General features: G+C 38.8%; 1 protein-coding gene across 5 annotated transcripts in view; it reads left to right on the top strand.

The window, feature by feature from the left end:
• The first annotated feature begins 1,580 nt into the window (after positions 1-1,580).
• The window catches only part of LOC145481428 (uncharacterized), a 19,108-nt gene continuing 2,464 nt past the window's right edge, over positions 1,581-18,224 (top strand). The window contains exons 1-11 of one of the 5 annotated variants that reach the window (XM_081459916.1): positions 1,581-1,667; positions 2,367-3,270; positions 3,657-3,762; positions 4,213-6,147; positions 8,534-8,647; positions 11,065-11,240; positions 12,345-12,450; positions 13,305-13,414; positions 16,142-16,241; positions 16,473-16,623; positions 17,058-18,224. The exon at positions 17,058-18,224 is cut by the window's right edge and continues 2,464 nt beyond it. In XM_081459916.1, the coding sequence (XP_081316042.1) occupies positions 8,585-8,647; positions 11,065-11,240; positions 12,345-12,450; positions 13,305-13,414; positions 16,142-16,241; positions 16,473-16,623; positions 17,058-17,212 (861 nt within the window). In that variant the 5' untranslated portion in view covers positions 1,581-1,667; positions 2,367-3,270; positions 3,657-3,762; positions 4,213-6,147; positions 8,534-8,584 and the 3' untranslated portion in view covers positions 17,213-18,224. The other 4 variants (XM_081459914.1, XM_081459915.1, XM_081459917.1 and 1 more) reach the window with 4 other exon arrangements.

The raw sequence follows: 18,224 nt of genomic DNA, 5'->3' as shown, positions 1-18,224 counted from the left end.
TATAACCAAACTGAATAGCTGGGTATGTTTACTTTATTTTACACGCTCCGAAACTCAGTTAACAGCAACATCAGGATCTTTTAACCAAGAACGGAGATTTCTCTTGTTATTTCCTATTCAAACCTTCGTGCTCGCTCACAGCTTAACGTCGATTCCCAGAAAAAGTGGAAGATCTATCTCACCTGAAGACTGATCGGTTCTGAGAATAGAAACAATAGATAACATCATAGCCAAGTACGTCCAACAAAACACTTAACAAACGACATTCAAATATTACCCTAATAGGGTGAAAAATCGTCAATGGCACCGTGTAATCTTACTACTGGCATAGTCAATAGGGATCAGTAGTGAATGCCAATAAGAAATTGACTTTTTTGGCTCAAAACGAACAACACATAACCGGAGTCACTTAGTGATATGGAAATAGTTTGACCTTTAAATTCATCCTCATGTATTAAAGCCCAGAATTTATTATCCCTGTAAACAGGAAACAAGGGTTAACAGTGTTAGGCTTTGGTAACGTGCCGAAACATACATACATACATACATACACGCATACATACATATATTATCTTAAGAATTGTTGTCACTGACTTAAAAATCTTAAAATAGACGTTTCGGCTAAAATACTATAACCTTCTCCTGTGATGAAATGAATGTTAACGGCGTCTAAATGTAAATGAGATGTTTATAAGAATGTGAGGAACTCGCTAGGGATTAATTTAGCATTTTGTAAATGTCTGGAATATGCGCGTGGTCATTAATTGAGCTCGGTTCGCGAATGGAATGCCACGCTTCCAAGAACAATCTACGCGACCACAAGGGACAGCGGTCTATGACCTTGACATTATTAAAATCAAATTCGTGCTTGTTTTTCATACAGTGTTGCGCCAAAAGAGAGTTCCTGTCACTTGTGAGGACGGCTCTTTTGTGTTCTTTTGTTCTGGATCTCAGTGCTCTGGATGTTTGACTTTTTTCAGAATAGAAGTTCTAAAAAAATGAAATGAATTTATTTGCATGCAAATAAAAGTTTTTATGTCACCTCCTCGTTTATACATTCAATTTGTATCGGGTATTGACATTACACGTGTAGGTCATTCAAGAGTAAAGGTGGGTAGATTGCTGCGTTCGTATTACCGTCATTTGCTAGCTTACACAATACCTTGGAGTTGCGCAAGAATCACGAGACAGTCAGGCAATTTCACTACAATAGAAAGTAGGATTGTGTAATTGTCACACCCTATTCAGTAAAAGTACATAGCCTCGTTTTCCTGGATCACAAAAGGGTAGCGTGCGAGCAGGCTCACCTTTGAGTCACGCGCGCGAGCGGCAAAGAGCAAAGCGATCCGGCGGGAAGGAGTCTGGTGAAGAGGCGCCAAGAAAGTCATTCGATTTCGCGCTCGCGACTACGCCACGCGCTTGTGCTCCAACGTGAGCCTACTCGTAGGCTATGCCATAAATAACCAAGGTTTTATTTATTTAATTTTTTTTTCAGGGTGAAATGAAGAACCTCATCTGGCAATTGCCGTTATATGTCGTAATTATTCTGCTTTTGGTTATCCTGGAGGATGTAATCTCATACCCACTTCATCAGACAACTGTACATGTGTGACAAGCGAAGGAAAATACAGCTTATTTCCCTATCGAAGAACAGATGGCAAACCAAGGTAATTTACTATCACTCTAGTAACGGGGAAATACTTGCAATGTTCCTTTTGTTAATTCAATTTCACTTCCAATTACCAGAAATCAAACGCTTCCTTCGTACACAATTTGTACACAACTTGAGTTGCCGGCAGGGTTAATAAATAGGAGAGGTTTACAGCGTCTTCTCAATCACAAAGTTTAGCAACAACACAAACAGCATCAGGAAAATGGTACTATTGTTATGGGAAACAAGGAAAGGTGGGAATAAATGCAGGAGACAACCTCGTTCCCAGGAAGATGAGAGACCCTGGGAACGAGTTTGTGCAGGAGATAAATCGACTATAGATGAAGAGATGATGAGCAGATGAGAGACATACATGAGATGAGTTAAATGATCTTCGCAGTATGCAAGCAATTTAAAGCAATTGCTTTGTACGGCCAAACAAAAAATAAGACAGCAGCAGTACATGTGTTCTCTGTGCTACTGGCGTGCTTCTCTACTGACTGACCTACATGCAAGAGACCTTCATTCCCAAGGATGTCTTTCATATTCATTACGTTAGAACCTTCCCAGGTTATTTCATCTATCTCGAGCAGCCTCCAAGAAATTGATAAATTTGGTAACTCCTTTCTTCTATGTTCCTCTGTCAATTGTTTTTATTAGTGTATTTGACACATTTTTAAAGGTATTCTCTAATGTTTTGAAATGCATCTTTAAGATTTTCAGAATCAGGATTCCTTCTACACAAAGGCTATAATTACACTTACAATCCTTGTGTTCCTTTCAATTTCATATCATCACTGGGGAACTGCACAAACGTGGCAGTAAGTTATCTATGAGGCACAGCTAATTCTAAACATAAAAGTATAGTAATCATGTCATGTAATCGTGCGACTCATGATTTACAGACTTAGCATCAAATTTGTAACTTTGACGTCCCAAACGCATGTAAAACAAATTGTTTTAAACTCCACCGTTCTAAAATTCGAAATAGGAGGCAGCCTAGCTTAGTGATTAGGGTGCCGGACTTGAAGTCCGGAGAGCCCCGCTCTGGCCACTAAGCTGGAGTTGTTTCTCGGTAGACCCTAGTTCAGCTCCTCGGTCATGTTTCTAAATACTGGTCCGCCTAACGCCAGTTGGGAATTTTAAGCCTATAATGCTTATTTGAAATATTTCTGTCCTTCAGTTTAAGTGACATGCCTGAGAACTATTTTAGTGTAGCTAAGGGCATTTTTCGCTTTAAACACAACATTTGAAAATTTTTATTTGAACATCAACCAACCAGAAGCCAATCTATCACTCTATTGTCCTGCAATAGCAAGTCACTTACTCGATAACCTACGATATCATGGACAGTTTTAGTTCTTAAAAGAGTGCTAAAACAAGTGAAATGCTCTCGATAGTTGTCTTTTACACATTCCTCGATATTTTAAACGTTTCTTCAGAAATTACCAATTTACAATCGAATTTTGCTCATATCACGATCGTTTACTTCAGGTTTGTTTTTATCTACAGCTATGTAAGTACAATACGGGAGGAGATCCGCCTGACTACATTAACATTGGTGAACAGAAAGAAGTTCAGTGTGACATTTCACAAGATGGGAAAATTGCACTTGTACAGTAAGTAAGCACAATTGTTCGGAGTTCGTAGGAATGCTTATTTCATTATCTATTCTGAACATATATCCTCTGTAGCGAAGGGCAGTAAACGATTTCCCGACAAGCAGGGCTTTCTCACGGGTGGTCTGGCTGAAGGCTGGGTTACTTACGTTGAACTAGCATTCCGTCCAGGTGAATGAGTAGCGCTCTCAAGTCGCATCAAGATACCTGACAGGCCTAGGAACCCTGGTGGGTAAGGGGACTGCCCAATCACAGTGCAAAGGGTAGTTTATAAAGTGGCTCTTGGCTAACATAATGGGCTAAGAGACTATGCGTTAACGTAAACATTAGTCAATGAAATACGCTAATCTTAGTGATGTAGTCTCCTCTCCTTTTCTTTTTCTAAGTAAATATAACCCAGACATCCCTGGACCGGTATCCAGAGTTACTCTAGAATGCAATAACAATTCCCAGGAAGCTCCAAAGTTCACTCTTACAAACGAAGCAGATATGGTGAGAACTTCTATTATTTCATATCATTTTAACCCTCTGACGTTCAAGATGGGAGATTTATAGATGACGATGTTATCTCATAAGGCGAGCTCAAGGCTTTTTTATTATTGAAGCTTGAAAGTGTCATATACTCTCCCCGTCCCCATGTACAGTCTTGGTTTATGACTTAAGATGTATGTTAGGGGGGTCATTCCTAGAATTACGGACCTTATCGCGGCTTATGCAGCATTCATGTAACATGCTTTGATTATTTGTTATGGTAAGGGTAGAAGCCAGCAGCTCAATTCATTGAGCAGTCCTCGAAACTGAGCAATTATATTAAAAACTAAAGAAAAAAATGATGATTTTTCCCGTATAGTGAGCATGAAAAGGAAACCGATAAAACTGAGTTGATAGCTTTGAGGTAATTATACTCTTTATATAACCAAAATTATACTGATCATTTGCCAGATCTTCAACTGAAAAAGCTATTGCGGATGCATCAACCAATGTCTACCAGGACCAACAACGCCAGGATCCACTACTCCGTCAACTGGATCCACTACGCCATCTACTGGACCTGAGCCTAAACCAACTGGAAGTCCCGTAACACCATCAACTGGAACTGAAACTCCTTCATCTGGACCTGGAGGTAAATCCCTGATGTGTAACAATTATTCCACGAGCGCGCGTTGAATATGAGATGATAGATAGCCAACAAGGCGCGTAGCGCCGAGTTGGCTTTAATCGTCTCATAGACTATCCAACAAGTGCGAGTGGAATAATTGTTTTATTAAAAACGCCCCCAAACTAGAGAAAACTAACAAAACACAAAAACGCAAAAACGTAAAAAGTTCGACAATTCATTTCATTTCAAAACTCTTGGTATAGTTTGATAGCCAGCCCTATAAGCTTTAATTTGATATAGGGGTTTAGATATCTACAGTTTAAACGGGACGCGCTACATCCCTTGGACGCGAGATACCTTTAAAGGTATATGGTAACCTTAAGCAAGGACGTTTTTAGGAGACAAATCGGAAACTGGAAGTCAAATGCTATAGAGAGAGTTTTCCATCGTATTGATGGAAAGACAAAACGCGCTAAAATATAAGCAAGAAAGTAGATCTCCGTTTGACGTTCGTGGTTTCAAAACGTCTGTAGTTAAGCTATCAGCTTTAGGAGGTGAGTTTGGAAGACGTGGCATTGCTTTACTCTGTAATGAGTCTAGTTGTACATGGCTATTTCCTTTAGATGGTTGACTAACCTGTAAGCTTGTCTTCCACAATTACATGTCACTTGTAGATTTACAGAGCTGTTCGTTTCTACTGAAGAAACTGTTGGGCTGCGTCGGCTGGCAAGTGAAATACCAAGCTGTCTATCAAAGGTAAAATAACCGCTAGCGGTAGCCCTCTGTCACAACAAAGTGGGGGATTGCGGTTTGTGTATGTGTTTATATAGTGTAGTGTCGTTTCGGACCTGAGACTTTGACAGTGTTGCGAACAAACAAAAAGGAAGTGTTCCATGTCGGAAGAGAGTGTGTAAATACACCATGTTTTTCTTCAAAAACAACCTAGTGAGAACTTTAAATAGTTGCCGAGATTCTTGTCCCTTGTAATGGCGATAAGTGTTGGTTGAGGGAAAATTGTGTCGGTTTCAGAGTCGTCCTGGAGTACCTTAAAGTTAGTTATCCGTGTTCTTAGCTGCATCATTGTTTAGGTGGTGGGTAAGAGTGAATGGACTTCTCCCTTCCCTAGATCTTTGTAGTGTATCAAGCGCTGTTTGTTGATCGATTTGGTGAGTGCGTTCTAGTCCCTCGTTTACTGCAAAATCAGGACAGCCACGATCATTGGACATTTGGCACATTTCTTCTGACTTGGCGGTCAACAATGAACAGTTGCCATAGAAACGTCAAGCCACGTTACCCAACAATCAACACACCATGCAATATGTTTCCTGATCAATTTTAGGAAAAGTGACCATATTTGACTACTTCAGCTTAAATGTTGTTTCAATAAAAGTAATTGTTTGAAATCAGCGTGGGCCTCAGCAACCCTGCTCCCCACCCAGATTCGAGCTAAATGGAAATAAACCAGAGTAAGAAATTTCAAAAAAAGAACAGAAGCACCAAAATTATGGCATAAAAGCAAAACATACAAAAAAAAATATATAAATGACGACTGTCACTGCTCTGACAGACCCAGGCCCGCCGAAAAAGTCAGACAAGGATCTGTCAATAATCTGTCACATTGCATTGAATTACTGACAATAACAGAAACATGCGCATTAGACACCAGAGCTAAATAGCTTTTCAAGTAGTCCATGAACGTTGTTTGTGCTTGCACAATACCAGTGGAAAGTTACGAAACGTCTTACGGGTGGCATCTTCCTGCACATAGTGATACTAAGGTAAGTTTGAAAGATATATCGCAATTTTGTGCAAAACATAATTTACGGTTGTATTTAATAAGCTAAGAAACAACTTGACTTAGTGTCTTCTTTATGAATGCAGGAAATACTTCTGGCCACGAACATAATGTATTTCGTAGAATACAAGGAACCGCATATCATCTTTAATAGTTGGTTTTACTACTACTGCTACGTCTGCATATTTACATTTATAATGCACAGAGCAACTAATCTTGGAATCCTACCGAATTAATATTAATTCGAATTTTGGGCAAGAAATGTTCGAAAACCGAAGAAAATACTTCTAACGTCTATGAGAGATGTATCATTCCAAACGCGCATTGACGAGCTAAAATGACGTATGCCAACCAAATCATAAAAAGCTGGAAAAAATTATACATCTGATAATTTTATAACCAAAAATAGCTGGGTATGTTTACTTTATTTTACACGGAGACTGTAAAATATAGTACTTCAAAGATAGATAATAGGACAATCACTCGCTCCGAAACTCAGTTAACAACAATATCAGGATCTTTTAACCAAGAACGGAGATTTCTCTTGTTATTTCCTATTCAAACCTTCGTGCTCGCTCACAGCTTAACGTCGATTCCCAGAAAAAGTGGAAGATCTATCTCTCCTGAAGACTGATCGGTTCTGAGAATAGAAACAATAGATGACATCATAGTCAAGTACGTCCAACAAAACACTTAACAAACAACATTCAAATATTACCCTAATAAGGTGAAAAATCGTCAATGGCACCGTGTAATCTTACTACTGGCATAGTCAATAGGGATCAGTAGTGAATGCCAATAAGAAATTGACTTTTTTAGCTCAAAACGAACACGACGTAACCGGAGTCACTTAGTGATATGGAAATAGTTTGACCTTTAAATTCATCCTCGTGTATTAAAGCCCAGAATTTATTATCCCTGTAAACAGGAAACAAGGGTTAACAGTGTTAGGCTTTGGTAACGTGCCGAAGCATACATGCATACATACATATACTTTATTTATGCTCGAAATTTACAGAGTAGCTGCAGAGCTAATATCTTCGAGAACATAAGTTACAAAAAGAAAAAAAAAAAAAAAAATAAAATAAATAAATAAATAAATAAATAAAATAAGATTTGCTATATTACAATTCCATTATTATTTATAAACTATATACAATATACAATATCATGCATGCAGAGGGAAATATAACTCATCGATCTACTGTGGAAAGGCTTCAAGCTGAGTCGCGTGGCAGGCACGCGTGAAGGAGAAACAAACTGCTATCTTACTTTATATTTATAGCATATACTATACCATGCTATACTATACTATACTATACTATACTATACTATACTATACTATACTATACTATACTATACTATACTATACTATACTATGCTATGCTATACTATACTATACTATACTATACTATAATATACTATACTATACTATACTATATTATGAAATTCTCAACCTCGGATAATGCAATTTTAGCTTTCTGATTGGTTCACTGGATCTCGGTTACCAGCCATTACACCTGCGTTTGACCTTATATAGAATTGAATGAGGTAAATGTCGCTCGGCATGAACTTTTTCGCGGGAAGCCAAGTTTCATCGACAAAAAAATGGATGAAAAAAAGCAGATTCGGTTGGCTATCTACAGAAGAAATACAGGAGTTACTATAGCATCAGACCTGAGATGGAACAAACACATCGACAGCATCTCAAGTAAAGCTAATAGAACTCTTGGATTCCTGAAAAGGAATCTAAAGATTAACTCTACTGCACTCAAGTCCACTGCCTATAAAACATTGATCCGACCTACCCTCGAGTATGCTTGCACCGTTTGGGATCCTTACACACAGGGTAACATCTATAAGCTCGAGATGGTGCAGCGTCGGGCAGCGAGATTTGTTCTTGGCAGATACAACAACACATCCAGCGTAGGGGACATGCTATATGAGCTCGGCTGGACTTCCCTCCAAACTAGGAGACAGACACTTAGAATCTGCATGATGTATAAAATTCATAAAGGCTTGATAGCCATGGACGCACAAGAGTTCATGACTCCACTTCAAAGGAGATCACGGCACGTAAATTCAGATGCGTACAAAATTCCCCGCTCAAAGACGGACTACCACATGTACTCGTTTTTCCCGAGAACGATACGAGAGTGGAACAGCCTGGCCAATGAAACAGTAAATGCACCAAACTTGACGGCCTTCAAGAAAAGCCTGCCGCCTGACCAAGGCCAAACCAAACGACGTTGACTTTGACTTTATTATTATTATTATCATCATTATTGCTATTATCATTATTATTTAGTTTTTATTTTAGCATTTTAGCCTTATTTTAATTTGTAGTTTTTTATTTATACGCTCACTAGAATCTTCAGAATTGAAGGAGGTGAGTCGCCCAGGAAGAAGAAGAAGAAATTATGGACAATTTCGTCCCAGTAACAACAAAAAAGCCACAAAGTTCGAGATTAGATTATTTAACGGTACGTATAAGTTAAGTTTCCCTTAAAAGTTGCAAAATTTTATGCAACTTTTAAGTCGACATTTTACGCGTTTATGAAGATTATGTAACAAAAACAATGTTTACCTTAACAGAATGGCTTGCTAGTCCTGGTGGCACCAAATTTTCGAAACCGATATAAGAAATGTCAAAAGAAGAACTGGATGTTTGTTTGAAGTGTTTTTACACGTCTGCGAGGAAGAAAGACGGCACTTATTGCAAGTTCAATCCATTGGAGCCGCCACTGATCATTTCCTTCGCTCGCCGCCACACAACAAACCGTTTTTCACTATCTCTGACCAGGCAAATAAACTATTAGAACGTTTGTAAAAGGCCTCGGGAAAACAGGCATCGTTGCCGGCGCAGTCCATAAGAAACCAATTTCCAATGAGCAGATGAGGAAACTGTTCGACTTAAGCGAGCTCGGATCGGCCGAGAGCAAACATCCCGCACAGCTAAAGAGGACGACCTAGTTTTATCACGGTCTCTTTTTTGGCCGACGAGGACGAGAGAATCAACGGCAGCTTGCGCCAACAATTCCGATGTCCTTGCGATAAACACCTCGAGGAGTTGAGTGTTTTGAGCTGAATCGAAGTAAGCCCGGTTCTTTACCAACCACAAAAAACCATCAGGGTGGCCTCGGAGATTCTGAAGATGAATCTGACGCTAAGATAGTTTCTGTCCCTGACTCTGAATCTGGCCAACAATGAGCTCCACACATACAGCTCGAAATGCCAAGGCTTTCAAAACAAGGGAATCCTGAAAGAGATCTTGTCGAGAATAATTTTGGCACAACGTCTGTGTCACATGGCGATCAAAGTTTTCCGCAGCATTATTACAATGGCAATGTGCAAGTGCACAAATTATTCGGCTCTTCTCCATGACTCGAACTTGAACGCTTTCAAACTTTCTGACCAAGGTTATATCTCCTTCATTTGATAGACGTTCCTTGAATTACTTGATTGTAATTTCATTCAGCAAATTCGCTTGCTTCGCTTTCAAATTTTTCATTCAACCAATTTTACAAACGGCGCGCATGTCATGTGATTTCCCACTTGTTGTTGTTTTTGCCACATCCACTTCCCGTCGCTTTGTAAAATTAAAATCCGATAAAATTAAGCCATAATTTCCAAGTATACAAACGCACCGAATTTAATAAAACAATTATTCCATTCGCGCTTGTTGGATATGAGATTGATTATAGCCAACTCGGCCCTACAGGCCTCGTTGGCCATTTACCATCTCATATCCAACGCGCGCTCATGGAATAATTGTTAACTCTACTCTACTATACTGTACTATACATCAACATTACATCGTTTGAGATATGACGCGTCGGGGGAAGAAAATATTCGAGCTAGTGATCAGCTCGGCATGTTGATCAAGCCAAGAAATCATTTAACGTTTTCATCCACTATTTCATTATTTCAGTCTATTTAAAGGAGTCTGCTCGTGGCCTAGGAGCGCTACAAAAAATCTCTCCTGGACCCAAATATTTTCTTCAATAAAGAGCGGATGGGATCGACAGTCCCCAGTCCTTTTCCCTAGATCCGCCACTTCTCCTAGCACGGCCTTGGAAAAAACTGAAATATAAAGTTCCAGATCGTTAAATTTATACTTGCTGGTTTATCAAGTTTGCAATGATAGGTTTCTGAAGGTTTTTGACGAGCAGTTGAGTGGCAGTCATGGGCGACTGCCAGGGCTCTAGCAGTCAATCGAAGCAGATGGAAAGACAATGTCAAAACCTAATTATGTACCTTATGGCATGGAAAGATATTGGTATAGGTAGAAATGTTATAAGTCTACATTTATTAATCCAAGGACAATTCGTGAATCTTCAAATACTGAACAAATCAACTGACCTACTCAAGCACGGACGCTGTAGTTGGTGGAAGACCTATCCTAGTAAGGAATCTTTGGTATTTATTATTTGGCTTTACAACAAGAACTTTAACGAAAAGGCCATTTCCGAGTTCCCTCCTTCCTCACGAGTCTTCGTGCGAAACCACTCATATGAAATGCGTTTCGACCACAGCTTCATTTTCATGCAAATCAAACACATTTTCATATAAGATGTTTTGCACCAAGACTCGTTGTGAAGCAGAGGCAAAGGTAACTCGGAAATGGACCATTGTTTACGCCTTTCGTTTATGACCTTTAAATACACAGAAGTATAAGAGTTGTGCTGTACAACACAGATAATGCTCAGCTCATGCGTATTTAGAGTTACTAAATTAATACCCAGTAAAAAAAAAATGGTAAAAAACAAATTGTGGCAGTTCTGATGCAATGTTTTTGTTTTTAAGTGACGTGAATGAATGAATTATTAAAGAATAAAGGATGATCGCTCAACGTTGTGCCATAAATCACGAACTGTTCTTTTTTCTCTCTCTTTTTAAGGTCAAAATGAACAATCGTAATACGCGTTTTTTGCTGGTGATCCTAAATACTTTGCTTTTCGTTGTGCCCGGAGGGTGTTATATTATACCCACCTTACCAGACAACTGTACATGTGTGACAAGAGAGGGATTAACATACAGCTTATATCCTCTTCGAAGAACAGATGGCAAACCGAGGTAATCTACATTAATTACTATCATATTAACATCACAAAAATATTTACGAATTTCCTTTGTGCATTCAATATTACGTCAAGAAGCTTATTCGATACTGATACCAAAAAGCAACCCACTTTCACATACCACAAGTCAAATGTTTGTTCATTTATGCCAGTGTAAAGAAGTAGGAAATCATTTTTGATCAGTGCTTATTGAAATGAATCAAACGACCACACTGTTGTATGACATTATGTAATAAGTAAGATTCTCTGTACGTCGAAACGTCCTTGTACAGAACGTAACAACAACAACTCAAACAGGATCACGACAGAATATTCCCAGCTTTTATTAACGTTCTCACTGAGATGAGGTTGTAAAAGGTACCAACAGGAATAAACCTGGAAGATAGGATAGAACAATTCTTGACGTAGTGAAAACAACAAGCACATATATGTAAACTGTGGTTGAAACATGAAATGAACGAAATGATATTTGCGTTGTTCAAATTATTTTGACCAATTGCTTCCATGACAAGGCTATAACGGGCATTGAACCCATGATTACCGGTTTTATATAGGAGCAGCTCTTTTGTTATTGCAACCACAAATAACATGTGCTTTTCATGCATTCACTGTCTACTTCTTCTACAATAGGGGGATATCTGAACTAAGCCAGATCACAAAATAGGACTTCTATTCGGAGTCGAGGTTTCAACGATAAAAACGTACATGTGGTTGAAACATGAAAAGAATGAAACGATATTCGCAGGGGGAAAACAGTTTTAAGCAACTGCTTTCTTGGCAAGGCTACAGCGGGCATTCGGAGCCATGATCACTGCAATGCCATTGATACGCAGGGTGCAGTTCAATTGTTGTTGCAACCCCAGGTTACACATAGTATTTCTTTCTCTCCGTCACTTACTTCATTTGCCGGTTATCAGAACCTAATGAGATCATTAAATTCGATTAAAAATAAAAACGACTTTTAGCCACCAGCATAGGGCAAGCTGCCTTCAAGAAAGTTTGGAAGTTGATTATTTTTTTAATTCCTTCCCCCTACTTTCCTTTCCATTCATTCTTTCAATTGTTTTATTAATGTTCTTGGTTTTCAAATCTTCTGAAGGTTTAAAGAAACAGGATTTGAACCACACCCGAATTATGTTTACAGTTATAATCCTTGTGTACCCTACAATCTCACTTCAAGAAAAGGAAAATGCATAAACGTGGCTGTAAGTAATTAAGACTACTGAATGTTTCCTGCTAGTAATATTTTCTCATTACATGCTAGGTTTTGGAAGTTTAGAGTATTCTACAAATTCAACAATGTCAGGGGTAGAAACTGTTCGTTCCTTTAAGCCAGGCTTTCCAGGGAAATACGTCCAGCGTTGACGGAATTTGTTCACAATATTAGATACCGTTTGAGGCGATAATCCAACTTCTTCTGCGATTTGTGCTTGTTTTGAACCAGACGTCCGCAGGGCAATTATTTTCTCCCTTTTCTCAAGCGTCTTGGGACGATTATAATACATCTTAGCTATCATAAACCACAGTAAGAACTGCTCTTCAAATGATATTTTAAAACGGCGCGAAAGCGATAGCAACTTGTTCGCGCGGATTGCAACTTGCTCGACTTAAACTGTCAATCAAAATACCAATGTTCCGGCGGAAGTTTGCAAAGTTCCCATCAGAAGAACATCCAGTTTGACTGTAATCAGTCCTGAAATGCGTCGTCTTTGAGATATGTTTAGGGGCACGATCAGGATGTTAAACATGCAGCTAATTAACTCCTTGAAATTTTAACAGGTAGCAAGAAATTCAAATAAAGGTCTCTTAGCCAGGACTTTATCCTTACCCATACCCTTACAGTATGGGCTGTCTCCATGGTTCGTACAATATATTGTAAATGTTGAAACCAATATCACAGTACCACTGAAATGATATATTTTTTTGTCTACACTTTCAAAACCACAGTTTCCAATAACTATGAACAAAAGATAAAAAAATATAATGAGAATACGGTGTAGCACTGCAAACTTTATTTTTAATGCATATTTGTTCTCTTCCACATTTGTTTCATCTACAGCTATGCAAGTACGATGAAGTACCGCAACCTGCGTATGACGACATTGGCGAACAAAGAGATGTTAATTGTGACATTAGCAATGGAAAGGTCGCCCTGATTTACCCTATAAAGTAAGTAAATCATACTCTTTGAAGTGTACTAGATATTTACGAGTGAGTGCTTGAGAACGAGTAAAGTAATGGACTTAAATTCAATCGCTAGATTCCCAAATTTTAATTTCGCTATTAATTTATCAACATCAGATATATGTTATACATACCCCCAGGCGCTGATCGGAACCATCAAAAAAAAAAATGAAACAAAAGTCCTCGCGACCCGCTCTTTTTCATCATTTACATTAACAAAACAAACGCTTCTGAGCTCAAAATGGAAAGAGCTGGCCAGAAAGAAGCAATGAACTAATCTTTCAAGTTTGCAGTTCCCCAGTCTCAAATCAGACCCTTACTGTAGCTTCCCGAGAGTGCGACGTTTCGGTAAATGTTATTCTTTAATGTAGATTTAGTTTATAACAACTCTCTAAGTATGACCTAAATTACACACGAATCTGCACAATGTTGCTTTTGATATTTTCTTAATTCACATTTTCCCAATTGAGGGTGGGATGACAAATTTCTATAAGATTGATGTTGTGCTTCGTGTATACCGACAATCCACGGTATCGCAGAGGTCATGGGTTCGAATGCCGTTCAAACCAGATTGTTTGAGGCTTAATTTTCGGAACTCCGTAAGTTGCACAGATAAATGCAATGATCCTTATGTCACTAAATCTTTCCCCCGGAATTAAAATATGTAAATTTTCACGTAGTCATATACGCACCTTCACCATCTACGATTAATTACATAACGAGTTCACAACGAGACTAGCTCCCAGTTGGCTTGAATACCCAGTTGCTGGAACACTGTTCTACACTGCTCCTTTTATTCCCGCCCTTTATCTACATTGTTATTTGCCAGGTCATCAAGGGCCTGCTTTTTCTCCCTACACCTCCATTGTTGCATTCATATCAACGCAACTCTTAATAGTGAGCCTGTTTCTGTTCGTAACACATATTTCCTCTGTCACACGACAATCGAGTGGCCACATATTACAGTTTGAGAGTAGGTCTTTGTCATAGATATTGTAAGGCCTCATGAAAAGATCCTTTGATGCGTTGAGTTTCCTGAAATGTACCCGCATGGTGGTGATCTTCCAACAATCACTGCCATACAGTAAGACACATTGCACATTGTTACTCTTGAAAGTCGTTAAATCCGAGTCTTGTTTGATTTGTACGCATGTCATGCACGATTGGTCAAGTACAGTTCACAGAAATACTGTGGTAACACAACATAGTTCATAGATTACACAAACTCAGAAGTCGTAGCCACCTAGCTGAGCACAATGCACTATACCTGATAATAGTGTTCTTCTCTCAAGTGTCATTTGAAAGACCGCACACCATCCTTTCATCAACAAATTAAAGTTAGAGCTATCTTGCTCTTACTTTCATGAGTTGTTAAAGCACTCTGCTTTTATTTTATCAAGGCTTGATAGCTCAATTGGGTTTCAGCTGGTTCATCAGTGAGCTAGTATAGGGGATTTCCAGTGTGAATAAGCACTTAATGACTGGCCCCAAGGGAAACAGTGAGTTTTGTTTCCCCGACACCCTCCATGTTCGCCTCGGTGAACATTGAAGTCGAGGGAAGACAAAACTCACTGTTTCCCGCGGGACCAGTCATTAAGTGTTGTGTTATACCTCCCAACTCGAAAATAGAAAAAAATGCGAAGAAATCGGTTGCTTGACGCCGGCTGGCTCACAAATCTGCTGCGGTTTCGAGGAGCATGACCTGATCACGAGCGAGTTGAAAGTTCAAGTTGTTGTTTCCCTAGTGAGTTAGTGAGTTTTGACCCACGACACGTGACACGTTCTCCTCCAATCGGGAAACGTATTTGAGTCGGGAGGTATAACAAAACTATTTAATTCTCTTTATGAGTCTAACGCCGTTCGCATATTCATTATGTTCTTTCTCTAATCGCGGGATTCAATAGCCCATAATTGACCCACTACCTTCTACTCGGTAGCTTCCATTTGACGGGTCACACACCACTGAGGGCTGAGAATTGACTCTGGAGGTGAAATAATTCACAATCTCCGCGTTAGAAGCTATGTGATGAATTGGTTAGCAACAGAGAAGTCTCAATAGAAAGTCTGCAATAAAACAATAGAATTTATGTTCGCGGGCATAAATATGTTTTGGGCTCGTCTCAGACTCATTTTAGCCCAAGCCGCTAGGCAAGGGTTAAAATGAGCCCTGAAAAGGGCCCAAAACATATTTATGTCTAAGAACTTAAACTCTATTACTATTATTAACACTTTGTAGGGCATTGAGAAAATAAAAACTAAGACAAAATGACAACAAAACACACGCGAGCGTTTACGAGTTGAATGGCTCTTATTTTCTCTCAAGGAAGGCCGGCTAGAAATTAGAAAATCTTGCCATTTGAGTTTTCAAAAATGGTAGAAGACATGAAAGGAAAGTTCCATAAATTTTAGTTGTAATTGTTGAAATTAATTGTACAATTGCTAAACTGACAGTTTTTGCATAATTGGTTGAGCTGAGCCGTGAGTTTGGCTTGAAGTCGCAACTGAGAAACGTACGTGAACTTCGCCACTTGCCATGGAGCTACCACACGCGGCATTTACATCAGAGGCTTCTCTTGAAAGAAACGTCTTCTTGTTGATCTCCCTCATCCACTGTTCTCCTGTCGGCGTCTTTTTAATCTATGCTTGACTGTATTGTGTATTCTTGACAAGTTATTGTTATTGATGTAGTCCCTTGTCATTTTTTTTCTCAAGGACCAAACCGTACGCTGGTCAAGAATCCACAGTGAATTTGGTGTGTAAAAATGATCCAAAGGCTCAAAATGAATTTAGTCTCGTAAACGAAAAAAACCTGGTGAGAACATGTAGAATTTTATAACTTTTTAATAATCATTTATGAGGTTCTGGAATTGATTTTTTCTTTCTGCACAACACTTTGCGCGAGTAATTTCGCCGCGGGGTGGAAAGAATGCATTAAATCTCAATTTATAATATATTCAGATTTTTGTGAAATAACGATAAAGTGAGCAACGTCGAGATAATTCTGTTTAGTTCCTAAATAATTCCAAATCGTATCGTTTGACAGATTTTCCAGTTAACAAGCTATTGTGGATGCCCAAATAAATGTCTACCTACCTACCCAACCAAACCAGGACCCAACCCCAGCACTACCTTATCATCAGCTGAGCCTCAAACCCCGTCATCTGGACTTCATACCGCATCTTCCCAACCTGAAGGTAAATTTATCATATGAAACGTAATTTTACCGGTCGCTGTTAGTGAAAACGTGGGGCAGTGCCGCTCGGAAAAGTCTTAAAACCCAGTCATTTCCTGCAAACACGGTTTCGGATTAAAATTAGTTACGGCGGCTAACTTGAGTTCGTCAACTGCAAGCTGATAATCAACTTAGAGTTTCATTTGCCTACTTAGCAAGATAGGATCAAGATACCACTGTTACTGTTCGGAACAAAAATTTGTGTCTTTCTGAATCTTTGAAAACGGTATTTTGACTTCCCATGTCATCAACGAACGCTTCTCTTTTAACGAGTAAATGAAATGAAATAATTTTGGTTTTCTCCGTGGCCAGTGCTTCTAATTAAAGCGTTACTCCTTACATCAGTAAACACCCATACACTGTAAGGCATAATCCTCCATTTTGCTTTTTTTGAAGACAGGATTGTTCCTGTAAAGGAGAAAACCCGTGCCGGTAAACAAGAGGAGGCCTGGGCAAAAGGCAAAGCCGACGAACTACTGCAAGAAGAAGAGGGAGATGCACGGGAGGAATATTCATTCGCTGGAAAAGGCGACGAGGCAGTTCTCCTATAACATAATTTTTTGGATTAGGTGCTTGTTATGAAAAGCTACCATTATTTTCTTGCGACGATTCTTAAAACATGACTTTAAGATTATGGTCAATAATTCTTGTAGCTGAATTGTTTAGTAACCTCGCCCACGAAAATGTTATTCGCTAATTTTCGGCTGAAAAATTATAACATTAATCGCATGCTTGTCATTGAATGATGGCGCTCTGCACTATTGCCAAAACTATATTACATCACCATAGGTCCCCACATGACACAAACCAGAATTAAATTCCGCTCAATGATTTTGTATGAGTAGGTTATATTCTAGAGAATCGTGTGGAAAAAAGGAAGCTACTGTCTTAGGTTTTTGTAGACTTAAAGTAATGTTAGAAAGAGAACATTATCCTACAGATAGTAAAAATCAGATTTAAGATATCCAGAAAATAACCTAAATGTCATAAACAACAACAACAGCAATAACAACAACAATTTATCCAGATATTGCCATATTTACATGGCATTACTTACCATACTATGAAAATAAAACAATTTGATAAATATTCGAGTTACATCACCATTTATGGAATAAAATGTTACGTCCATGAGACATTGCTTGGAAAATCAAAGAAGCGGTTAATCGGCATTGAACGAGGGGAGTTGACCTAGTCCATAACACATGACGAGCGAGCTATTTGTCCAATTGAATGTGATTTTCTCAACAAAACCGTTAATTGGCTGCCGCTTTTTCGATCCTGAATATGCGCAAAATAAATTTACAGGAAACCACGGTAAGTCTCTGATAAGTTGTTACAGTATAATAAAAAGATGACGAAATCCCTAAGGAAGTACATTCTCGTTGATTCATTTCCAGCTGTCAGATCGGGGAAAATGAACACAAATCCTACCAAAAGAAAAATGAACAGCGTTTATGACTATTCTTGTATAATGTATGACAGTCTTTCGCGATTGCTGTTTTACAGAAAAAACCGCGATTTCTTTATTGACGCCTTAAGCGTGCTCTGTATTCAGGTTCA

Source organism: Orbicella franksi, chromosome 3 (assembly GCF_964199315.1).
Source record: "Orbicella franksi chromosome 3, jaOrbFran1.1, whole genome shotgun sequence".
Lineage (NCBI taxonomy): Eukaryota > Metazoa > Cnidaria > Anthozoa > Scleractinia > Merulinidae > Orbicella > Orbicella franksi.
Note: the sequence above shows the minus strand (reverse complement) of the source record. Positions and strands in the feature narration are given on the sequence as shown.